Consider the following 12,583-nt stretch of genomic DNA (forward strand, 5'->3'; position numbering starts at 1 on the left):
TTGTATATATAGGGCCAGACATATTTTATATTCTTTCGTCTGTTTTAGTAATTTTAGTTTTCAAGGAATTTGACATTTAACTCAAGTTGTCCAATATTAGTATAAAGTTGTGTATAATATTCTCTTATATTTTTATTATCACTTGGATCTATGATGTTTCCTCTTTCATTCCCGATACTAGTATTTTGTGCTTCCTTACGTTTTTCTTCATCAGTCTAGCTAGGGTTTTATAATTTCATTAATCTTTTTAAAGAACCAAGTTTTGATATCATTGATTTTTTCCTTGTTATTTGTTTTTCTGTTTTATTGGTTTCTGCTTTTATCTCTATTATTTTATTCCTTTTTAGCATTGTTTTATTTGTTCTATTCTCTTAAGGTAATCTCTTAGAGTACTCATCTTAAAATTGTCTTCTAAGCTTTTAAATTAATAAATTTTTCTCTAATTTCTGTTTTAGTTATATCTTACAAAGGGTATTTTTTCATTATCATTTCTTTGAAAATATTTTCCAATATAGTTTTCTTCCTAAACACATGTCTTATTAAGGAGTATGTTGTTGAATTTCAAAAACTTTAGGTATGTTTTTCACTCTTTTTGGCTTCATCCAAAATTTTTTCTTTCTCTTTGTTTTTTTGCAGTTTGGATATGACATGCAGTTGTTTTTTTCGTATTCATAGGTTTGACATTCTCTGAGTTTCTTAGATCTGTTGTTTGGTATTTGTCATTAATTTTGGAAAATTCTCAGTTATTATTACTGCAGATATTTATTCTTTTCTCTTTTCACTTTCTTCTTCTCTGGGATTCCAGTTGCACATATGCTACGCTTTTTGTAATTGTTTTATGCCTTTTAAATATTTTGTTCCTTTTTTTCCCATTACATATTTTTTTCTTTGCTTTTCAGTTTGGGAAGTTTCTATTGACAGTCTCAGCCTCGCTAATTATTTCCTCAGCTGTGTCCAGTCTGCCGATGAGCCATCCAAGGCATTCTTCAGTGTTTTTGTTTTTGTTTTTGCTCTTGCTTTTTAGGGTCACACTCATGGCATATGGAGGTTCCCACGCTAGGGGTCGAATCAGAGCTACAGCTGCTGGCCTGTGCCATAGCCATACCAATGTGGGATCTGAGCCACCTCTGCCACCTACACCACAGCTCACAGCAATGCCAGATCTTTAACCCACTAAGTGAGGCCAGGGATCAAACCTGCAACCTCATTGTTCCTAGTCGGATTCGTTTCCACTGTGCCACAATGGGAACTCCTCCCTGTTACAGTGTGTTTGATTGCTGGCATTTCCTTTTGATTCTTTCTTAGAAAATTCATCTCTGTGGTCATCTATCTGTTCTTACCTGTTTTCTACTTTTCCTTTAGTGCCCCTGGTGTATTAACTATAGTTGTTTTAAATTCCTGATCTGATCATTCTAGCCACACCTATCATCTGCCATTTTGCAATACTGCACAGCTGATAATAGCACATACTCTGGAAATAGACTATTTGTGTTTGAATTCCGGTTCTGCTTACCAGTGGTGTAATCTTGACATCATACATAAATTCTCTCTACCTCAGTTTCCACATTTGTAAAGTACAGTTACTCAGAAAAGCTGCCTGATAGAGTTGTTAGGAGAATTGAATAAGTTTACACATGAATAGCACTTAGAACAACAAATATGACTCTCTGACATACCCATTTACTTGTTTTTTGATTTTTAGTTTCCTTTTACTTTAAAGGAAGGCTGCACAAGGGCAGGGTCTGTCTTCAAACTTTAAAGAATTAAAACGTTTTTTAGGATAGCTTTCTGTTTATTCAGGAAGTACTGTGCAACATCTTAAGCTTAGATTTTTCAAGAGAATTTAATTACATTGGGAAATAATTATGTAGTTCTATCACACCTATAACAGAAGCAGCCATGGACAATGTGAGAGACTTAAAGAGATTATGTGACAAGAACAGGACCCACAAGTGTAGGATAGGCCTGCCTGCAGGTAGGTCTGTTTGAGTTCACAGCCATCTTCTCTAAGCTACATGTCGTGTCCTTTGACTCTCTCTCTTTCAGTATGAATACTTCAATGCTGTGCTGATAAATGAAAGGGACAAAGATGGGAATTTTTTGGAGCTGGGAAAGGAATTCATCTTAGCCCCCAATGACCATTTTAATAATCTGCCTGTGAACATCAGTCTGAGTGACGTCCAAGTGCCAACGAATATGTACAACAAAGGTAGGACTCACTGCTGCTGTTCCTTTTAGAGGGTGGAGAGGGCAGGTGGGCTGCGAAGGGCAAGGCTAACTGGTTTGGGATTTTGTGTCTTTTTTTTTTTTTTGCTGCATGCACAACATGTTCTAGGGCCAAGGATTGGACCTGTGCTGCAGTTGTGACCTGTGCCATAGCTAAAGCCACACCAGATCCTTAACCCACTGTGTCACATGGGAACTTCTGGATATTGTGCTTTTTTGAAAAACACAGTTATAAGCTGCATGTTTCAAGTACCAGCTGGGTAGGTGAAGTGTATGCTTGTTCTTCCTGGAGATTCTGAGCTTGCTGTTTTTCCAGCTGGTGTTTGCTTCAGCCCCTCTAACAGTTAGTCCAAAGACTGGCAAACTTTATCTGTAAAGGGCTAGCCAGTAAGTATCTTAGGCTTTGTGGGCCATGAAGTCTCTGTTGCAACTACCCAGTTTTGCTGTTCTGGCCTAAAAGCAATCAGCGATGGTATGTAAATCAGCAGATGATATGTAAATTGGCTTTGTTCCAAGAAAACATTTTATCTATGAAAACAGCCATATTGGACCTGTAGGCTGTAGGTTACTAACTCTTCTCTCTTATTCCTCCATTCCTTATAATCGTATTTGAAGGTTCCAGAGTTCCTAGTGTTGTCATGGAATCATTTGTGGTCTTAGAGTACATAGCTTGCATGGACTTTCATGAGGCTCACTGTTTTCAGGCTTGTGTCCCTCAAATCTAGTCTTCTCAGAGATTCTAGAGTTCTTTCCCCCAAATTCCCATCTTCCCATTTGAGTTGAGACTATAGTGGCCAAAGAATGGTCTCTGGAATTTCATGGCCTTTGGTTAGACCCTGAGTTTCATCTCTTGCTGACTGTGACCTTTTAAGATGGAACCCACCACCTCCTCTCCTTACACCTTAGCTTCCTTATATCTAGGATATGAATAGTAATTGTGTCTACCCCTCAGGATGGTTGTGAGGATGAAACAGATGGTATATACAAAGGGTTCGACTTGAGGATGTTACCCTCCTCATCCTTTCCATTATTGAGTAGAATTTTGTTCTGCCTTGTCATACCTAGGAGGATCCTAAACAGAAAATTATCTTCCCAGAAAAATAAATCAGAAAGTCATGGTATCTGCAAAGTAAAAATATACCTCATTTTATGCTACTTGATGTTTCAAAAACATCAGGGGACCAGTTTCCGTTACCCACTTATTTTCAGTATCAGGGTATCCCCTTGCTGGATCTGTGATCTTAAGAAGGTAACTTTGCCTTCCCAAATCTCACTTTCCCTCTTTGTAAAACCAGGATAAGGATACTACCTCCCACAAGGGGTTATTGTGAGGTTATGAAATGATACCTGAACAGCCTTAGCACGATTGTTGCTTATGGAAAGCACCCAATGGATCTTAGCTGTCAGTGATATTATTGGGAAATAACATGAATATAAATTGCATTTCTAAATCATTCTAGGTCATTGTTTAAAGAGCTTGATCAGTGATTAAAGAGCTTCCAATTCATTGTCTCCAAAATGTTCTTCTTGTACCTGTCCTTGGTAGCTGGATACCTAACTTCTCTCTTTCCTGGTTGACCTGTTACCCATTCTTAATGTTCTAAGAGACCCATCCATTAATTATTCTGATGATTATTGTGGACCCTGTGGTGCACCAGATACAGTCTCTCCCTCCTCCCACGAGAGGTTCACAATGAACTTGGGGACCAGACAGGCAAAGACATCATAGGACACCATGTGTCACCTGCTGGCCGCAGTTGCTGAAAACCAGGGGCAGTGGGAGCTCTGAGGAGGGGACCTGACTACTTGCTCCTGTGAGCAGCCACATGTTTATCTTTTCTCTCTCAGAGAAAGTGATGTCAGTCTGAATTGCCCCTAGTGGGCTCTGGAATGGACTGTATCCTATGACATAAGCTTCACATTAGACTCTTCCTTAGAGAGCAAATTCCTAAGAACCCAAGCCTCAGAAGGCTTAACTTTTCTTTGTCTATTGGAGTTTAGTCCTCCAGGAGGATCCCGCCAGCTGAGAAGGAAACCCTCTTTTGTGCAGTGGGGCTGCAGGCAGGCCATCCTCTCAGCATTAAATACATTCCCAACTGAGGATGAAAAGTTCAGATTTTACAGAGCAATTCCAGACATCAAACAATCTAAAATGACCTTTTAAAATATGGCAGCTGCTTCAAGGTTCCTCGAACCATTAGCACCATTATAGAGATTTAATTGCACCTTGAGCTTTAAAGAAATGATGGTACCTTTCCATTGCAACACATAGGGGACCAGCTCCACCATTGATCACATAGACTCTGAGGCTTGCTAGGCAGAATCCTAATAGACAGTTGGATTGCTTGAACTGTGGAGGCAGATAATTTTACTTAAAGTCATCCTCAGCCTCACTTGTAGGGTTTGCCTCCCACCCTTACTCAGACTCAGTGGTCCCCCAGCCAGACTTTGGGTCATGGACTAATAAGTTCCCCCAGATGCTGTGTCTTGTCTCTGCCAGGCAGTGAGTAGTTGCCCAAGGAGGAGTAGAAGGGGTTTCAGGAAAATTCCTGTCTCATTCTACCTAATTCAAAACAGTCCCAAACAGCCTTTTTCTTTTTAAGTTGCAGAAATGTATTTCATACTTAGAGTGCCCTCCAGCTCAGATCTAGTTATTGATGACATGTACTCAAAACACATGCTCAGAGCTTGGTCACTGGCTGACATATTCCTGGGTTAGAAATCTTGCCCCCAACAAAGGAAACCAGTACAGGGCCATGCTTTCCTGGCATCTTGGACCCTTGTGGGCACATAGCAGAGTGGTGTGGTACTGGCCTAGGAGCTGCTGTGTGCTATGCTCTTGGGCGTAATTTCTAGGTACAGATGAAACTGGCCGATAAAATCTGGTCAGCCCTCACCACTGTGCTTTGGTGCCTTTCTCAAAAGCACTGATAGAGACTGCAGGTTCTGAGTTGGTGACATGAGGGCAGGCTGTTCTTCTGGTCACTAGAATGCAAAGAGTCTTTAGAAATGTGTCTTAGGGTCCTCAGAGTGCCTAACGCAGCAGCTTCATCATAAAACTTCTTTGACGATGTTTGCTGATTTGCTGCTCTGGAATCCCCACCCTGTTAGCCTTACTGTCTGTTCAGACCTCTTTGGAGACCCATGCCTTTGAAGCCGTGAACAACTCCATTCCCTCTATGAGTAAAGTGTGAAGCAGGATGCTTTTGTGAGAACTGAGGATGGTCTGACAGTGGATTCCAATAAAGCTGAACTCTTTTAAGTACTTTCTAGGCTGAAGTGTGTAAAATTTACACACACATGAATAGGCACATATACACATACACACAAGTATATATGTGTGTATATGTCTGTGTGTATCTGTGTGTTTGTATAAGTGTGTGTGTAAGAAATACGCTCAGCTCTCAGCCTACCCCTTTCATCCCCACCTTTCACCATTGTCTACCCAGGTGGGATGCTTCTGTTCACTGAGTACGCCTCTTTCTTTCCTCCATTATATCTTGTTTCACTCCATTTCTGTTATCCCTGTGTCCCCCCTTCCTGCTTATCCAAATAATCACTCTTGAAAACTAGCTAGGTACACCCTCTTTAATTCCTTCACTCTTTTGTTTTGTAAGTGACTTTAGTTGTAGCATTGTTTTGTTCTGGAAGTACATCACGCTGCATTCTTTTCCATCTCCACTTGGAGTTTTCTCAGGGAGGGCAGTGCCCCTGCCAATTCAGCCTGCTTGGTACCCTCCTTTGTCTCAAGCGCTATGCTCTTTACATAAAGGTTTTCCACAGATGGGGGGTGGGGAGGGTGAGGTAGATGATGCCACAGAGGCAGTGGAAGTCAACCTAGGTTTTCATGTTCCCATGGTGTCTGCAAGCAACAGAAACATACCCCAGCTGACTTAAATGGAAAAGATATTTTTGAAAGGACATCGGGTGGCTCTTAGACTCTCCAAGAAATCTAGAGAATAAGGCTTAGAAAACTGTGATGAGAGAGAGCAGCCAGGGGCCAGAGCCATATCCAGAGCCGGCCTGCCACCATGGCTGGCCCCAGCCATGCATCTGTGACTGCATGAAATAGCTATGTTTCATTTCCCTCATTTAGAAATCAGAGAGGATAATCCTAGGGAGCTGCCTCAGGTGGTTATGGTGAGGACTAGACACTTTGAAGGCCACCCAGTACATGAGCTTGGGCAGGTTTCTCTTCCCATCCAATCCTCAGCATCCTTAGCTTTAAAGCTTTATAGGATTACCATAAGCACTGTGAGAATAATGCTCATGTGAGTTGGGGTGCATTGCCTAGCCCACTGACCTCGTCTCTCGTCAGCTGGTGGAGGGGAAACAAGAACCATGTCTTGGGGTTGCGTCAGATAGCACAGGTAGCCTGTGAGAGAGTCTTGATGAAGCCCAGTGCATTCTTATGTGATCATCACCATATTAGGTTTTTGTTGTTTAGGCAGTTATGGTTAAGAAAGGAAGAACTTAAACTCAGGGAGTAATAACAGATTGTATTGTCTTTCTCATTTTTTTCCTTCTGTGGCCCCCATGAGGGAGGTTAGGCAGTACTCTGATTTCCTTTTTTTCAAATGAAGCAACTAAAGGTCAATGAATATAAGTCACATAGATGGAAAGGTCCATGCCAAGGTGGACCTTGATTTTCCAGTGAGGAATCCAGCTTACGTGGCTGCCCCCTCTGGGCATGAACTCTGAGAGGATGGGACCTGTTCTTTCAGAATTTCCTGGTGTCTGGAGCTCAATTACTTCTGGGCCACCTGGCAATATGGGAGTTTTTGCCAAGGCTGAGAACCTCAGCCCCAGGCCCATTGCCAACCCTTCTTCTTAGGTTTTAATGCTCTCTAAGCCCTACTCACTGTAGTGAGACCCCAGACCCTTCTTTGGCAATTCTTCCCCTTCCCTCATTACTCCAATGAATTGAGCTGGGGAGAGCTGCTGGCTCAGGTAGCTTATGCATATCAGTGCTGCAGACAACCTTGATGCGTGAAATAAAGGCTCCGACTGCTTGGGTCAGAAAGGGGGACATAGCAGCGAGGGCAGAGTATTGCCTTGATAAAGTATTCACTCATCTATGCCTTCCTTCCTTCCTTCCTTTCTTTCATCCTCCCTTCCTCTCATCCTCCCTTTCTCTCTTCCTTCCTTCATCAAATGTTGACTGTGCCAAGCCTAGAGACGTGTCCATAATCAAGACATAGGCCCTGCTCTCTGAGCAGAGGGAGAAGACGGATGCCGAACAACTCATGGTCAGTTGATGGGAATTAGAGATAGCAGACTATGGCGCTAAGGGGCCAGTTGGTGAGAGGCTGTGGAAGGTCATCAGAAGTTTGTGGGTACAGGAAAAATATGGTTGGGAGCTTTGCTGGGAAGAGTTCTGCAGAGGGACACTAAGCCAAGCCACACTAGGAAGAGGAGAAGAAGGGAGAGGAGGAGGAGTGCAGGGGAGATGAATGGTGTGCGGCCCAGACTGGATGGCATAGGTGTGAGTCTTTGGGCCTCGGGTCCCAGAGAGTGAGCTTCAGCACAAACATCAGCTCCACTAGGGGAGACATCTGGGTTCTTCTCGGATGACGTTCCAGCCCAGCATGGTACCTGGGACTAGTAGGTGCTCAATTAGTACTTGTTGCAAGGTGAGCAATGCATGGAGGAATTTAGAAAACCTTCTCACTTCATTTATGCACAGATAGAAGAAAGACACTGGAACTATCTCTCAATTTCCATTCCCTTTCTTCCATGGGTGATGGAGGGCCTTGAAGGGGTGTACTGCTTGGCAGAGGTGGGGGATGTGTGAGTTGCAGGACTTGATCAAGGCCAGCCCTTCATCTTCTAGACATTTCAGCTCTCCTGTGCATAGGGGCCCAGCTCCTGAATATGAACACAGGTCCAGGAAAAGGGAGCCCCATAACCATCACTGCAGAGCCTGAGGACCCTACCTGTCTGTTAAAATCCAGGGAAGGGAAAGACCCAGCCCAACTTGGATCCCTGGGCTGCCATATGGATGGGCAGGCTTGTTGGGGTTTTGGGTTTGTCAAATGTTTCAACCTATTTTTTAAATGTTGGGTTTGATAAAATGCAAAATGCATTTTGCCAAGCACTTTTCTCCTTAATTACATGTGTGTATTTTAAGGGAAATTTAATCCATATGTTTCTGATCCGTTTACACGGAAATCATTAAGACATTATTTTCTAGGAGCCATTTGATGTGCAAGAACACTCATGAGCCTTTTAAAAAGCTATGTTTAAAATTTGTTTCTTTTCCCTTTGCTTGTTTGTGTGTGTGTTGCGGGGGGGAGGGGCGGCGGCGGGGAGAAAGGAAAGAAAGAGAAAGAAAGAAAGAAAGAAAGGAAGAAAGAAAGAGAAAGAGAGAAAGAAAGGAGAATGCGGAATGTCAACAGGATGTCAGAAACAAATCTCAACTCTAAATGGTTTGTTTTCTCCTTAGAATTCTGAGCTGAACATTTGGAGTAGGCTTGACTCTTGCTTTCTTGTCTGTTTTTGGCACTGATTGAATGTAATGGTGCCATGGCCATGAGCTGGAATCTGGAGTCAGGAGCAGAGGATTAGGCCTGCACACCTGCTTCAGTTATGGTGAAGGACATTGAGGACCTTCCCCACTGCCTGGCCCTTTGGTACCTGAGGTCCCCCCAAGGCCAGGTCAGTGTCCCCAACCCTGTTCCATTAGTGAAAGCACCGCAGGCCAAGAGTGTTTTGGCCAGATACAAGATAATGCCACTGGAGTGACTCCACAGTCTTCATCCCAAAGTATTCCTTGTTTTTTTCTCTTTTAGTTTGGAAATTATATTTTTATGTCACGGAGTAACTATCTCTGTCTTAAAATTCACAGTTTGTGTGGCTGAGTTCAAGTTCTTTTTGCAGCTCCTTCACACTTCTATGTGTGTGTGTGTATGCATGGCACACACATAGATCTGAAAAGATATGTGTGTACACATGGGTTTGGGTCTCTCTTTTCTCAGAAGCGGTGTTATTGGAGAGACATTCTCTAGCTCCCCGTGGCCCCTTCAGCACTGCCAAGATACCCCGCCGGCTTACTCCTGCCAGGATCTAGCTGCCCTGTGACTGTGCCCGCGTGTTCACTTAGCTGTGTCATACGTGTTTACATGCACGCTTTACACGTGAGGCAAATGGAAGGCCTTGTTTTTGTCAGATCATGCTATTTTCTTCCCAGCGTGTGAAAATCCATCATAAATGAAAACTCATCTTATTTTACATAAACACAGTCTCTTCCCCTGGTCAAAATGAATGTTTCAGCAGAAAGTCTTTTTTTAAAATGTAAAGCCAGTTCTGCATCGGAATGTCAGTGTGGCCCAGTAGCTCACACATTGAGGATATTTTTGTCAGAGATGAAATGGTTCCACATTTCATCCTGCAGACGTGCCATTCCAGAAGGCGTGTGAGCTGAGGGAGGGAGGAGGTGGTAACTCACCATGCCGAAGTGCTCTTCACCTCGCCAGAAAGGCCGCTGCAGGAGGGTGAGGAGAAGTCCATTCTCCCCTGTGGGGACCCGAGTGGCATTTGCAAAATTGGGTTCTGAGGACATTACTCTCACGTACTGATGTAATAGATCTTCGCAGAGCCCTTCTGGCGTGGCAGACATTAGGCATTCGCATGAGGTGGAGTGGCCATGAATGGGAAGACACTGCCCATGCTCTTGTGACATTTACAGGTCAAAGGGAGACAGATGGGAAGTAATCACACCCCTGAGCATTTACTGCAACCAGAGGGAATGCAGTGGGAGAGAGGGCCATGGTCCAGTGAGAGTGTGTCCTAGAGCATCTCAGCCTGGGCCAGGGGTGACCCAGGCGTGAGGATGGCCATGGTCAGAGGACATTTTCCTAAGAAAGATGAGATTGTGTGATGTCTGAAGAATGGAAATTATTTAGCTAAGGGCTGGTGCAGGGTAGGAGGTCAGGGAGCATCATAGGAACAGAAATCACATTGCACAGGGTGTGGATAAGAAACCCTTCAAAGAGAGTTTGGGGATGAAATAAGGGAGGGAGGTGCCATGTAAAATCTGTCATTCTTGGCAGTCCTCTGTGTGCCTGAGATATTCAAGGTATTGGAATTTCTATCATAGAGAAAGCCATTTAATTTTACAAAGCAGCTTTCCTCAAACTTATTTGATAATGGCGTCCTTTTATCATGGAACAACCACTCACTTCTCAGAAGACATTGGTGTTCCTGGGAATCAAAGACTCAGAACTGGAAATCCGTATGCTCAAGTGAAAGGGCTTGAAGGTATGCCTATAATAAGTGACCAAGAAACAAAGGAAAATACGTAGTACAATGCATTTGTGATTGTGTGTGTGTGTGTGTGTGTGTTTGAAGGGTATGTGTAAATGATTGAATATACTGAACACTTCAGTAGGGATGTACAGGAAATTAAAGTACCTACTTTCCACCCTTCTCTTCATTTTGAATGGTTTGCTTTTTCAGAACTTAAAAACAAAAGAACAAAATCACTTGATTTACAAAAGCAACTCACCTACAAGTCATTTTTGAGTAGGCAGCTATTTGATGAAAGGAAACACATCTGTCTGTGCTGTACCAATGGCTTGCTGGTCCTTTCAGCTTGTGGAGGACATGGCCAGCAGTGGTTTAGTTGGAGTCAGGAGGACCATGGAGTTAAGTTGTTGATGTGTGGGCTCTGCCTTTGTTGGCAATGGTATTTAGTGTCATCTTGTGTCCTTATGGTGGGAGCAGTTATTTTCATACAAATGATGCTGGCTTGGGAAAAGAGTACTGGTTTCCTTCTAAAGCAATTTCATGGTGTTCCGGTCACTCACTGACGGGTGTCACAGACACAGGGAAGCTCTGCCTCAAGTATGAAGAACATTCTGCACTTGGAAAAGAATATGTCAGTGCATCTCCCTAAAAACCATGATGAGAAGTGAGGTTTTCCAGCCTCCAGGCAAAGGCAGGCCGCTGAGCAGTTTTGCTGTGCTCTCTTCAGCACTGTCTCAGATACCTTGTAGGAGGGCTGTCCCTGGATCTCTGGAGGTGAGAGGGTGCCTTTTAGTCTCTCTTACTTCTGGTGTCTGCCCCCCTTGTGGATGAAGTCTGTATGGGGGCTTGCTGTAGGCTTCCTATGGGAGGGGCTGATGCCTGCCCACTGGTAGGTGGAGCTGATTCTAATCCTTCTGGCGGGTGGGGTTTAGTCTCTGGATGGGATTAGAGGCAGCTGTGTGCCTGAGGGGTCTTTAGGCAGCCTCTTTACTGAGGGGCAGGGCTGTGATCCCACCTGCATTGTTGTTTGCCCTGGGGCTTATCAGTGCTGATGCTGGTGGCTGGGCCCAGGTTTTCCCAAAATGGCCACTTCCAGGAAAAGGCATACTGTTGAATATTCCTGAGAGCTTTGCTTCCAATGTCCTTCCCTCACAACAAGCCATATTCACCCCTGTTTTTCCAGGATGTCCTCCAAGAACTGCAGTCAGGTTTGACTCAGATTCCTATGGAGACTTTGCTTTGCCCTGGGACCCAGTGCACGTGAAAGTCTGTGTGTGCCTTTTAAGAATGGGGTCTCCATTTCCCCCAGTCTCATGGAGCTCCTGTGCACAAGCCCCACTGGCCTTCAATGCCAGATGCTCTGGGGGCTCTTTCTCCCAGTGCCAGATCCCTAAACGTGAGGGTTTGATGTGGGGCTCAGAACTGTCACTCCTGTAGGTGAGTTTCTGTGAACCAGTTAGTTTCCAGTCTGTAGGGCTTCCCACCCGGGAGGCATGGGGTTGTTTATATCGTGAAATCGCCCCTCCTACCTCTTGATGTGGCCTCCTCTTTTTCTTCTGGAGTAGGATATCTTTTTTAAGGTTTCTGGTCCATTTGGGTGAAGGTTGCTCAGCCTTTAGTTATGAATTTAGTTATTTTTAGAAGAGAAGTGGAGCTCCAGTCCTTCTATTCCCATAGAGTGCCTTTTAGAGGTTTAGGGCTAAAGTGACTGGTCCCTTATGCCCCCTCCTCATTCCTGTGCTGCATCTTTACTACCTGAAGAGTGCCTGGCATGCAGGTAGGCTGTGAGGATATAATGCCCTCTCTCAGGTGCATTCTCTACTCAATGCTACCAGTTCCTTGGAATGTCTGCCTGTGAATCCTGTGACATCTGAAAGTTCATGTGTCAGATATTTTGGGTAGATTTTTGGTAAGTGTTTATCTTATTTACTTTTCAAGATGTCATTCCCTACACAGTGTTATCTCCAGAGGGCCCCGTCCTGCATTCTCCCTCCATTCTGAAGTAGAGGGGTCACTTGTCAACACTGCTGATCATCTCTCTTTCCCCTTCTTACCCCATGGCAGTAGGACAGTCCCTGAGTGGTCTCTGCCTTGACGGATGCTCCCGCAC

The 12,583-nt window shown here is 44.0% G+C and overlaps 1 protein-coding gene across 3 annotated transcripts in view; it reads left to right on the top strand.

The window, feature by feature from the left end:
* The window catches only part of CACNA2D3 (calcium voltage-gated channel auxiliary subunit alpha2delta 3), a 795,368-nt gene that overhangs the window by 312,320 nt on the left and 470,465 nt on the right, over positions 1-12,583 (top strand). For all 3 annotated transcript variants that reach the window (XM_047777080.1, XM_047777060.1, XM_047777070.1), the window contains exon 5: positions 2,047-2,209. In XM_047777080.1, the coding sequence (XP_047633036.1) occupies positions 2,047-2,209 (163 nt within the window). The remainder of the gene's footprint in view (positions 1-2,046; positions 2,210-12,583) is intronic.

Source organism: Phacochoerus africanus, chromosome 1 (genome assembly GCF_016906955.1).
Source record: "Phacochoerus africanus isolate WHEZ1 chromosome 1, ROS_Pafr_v1, whole genome shotgun sequence".
Classification (NCBI taxonomy): Eukaryota; Metazoa; Chordata; class Mammalia; order Artiodactyla; family Suidae; genus Phacochoerus; species Phacochoerus africanus.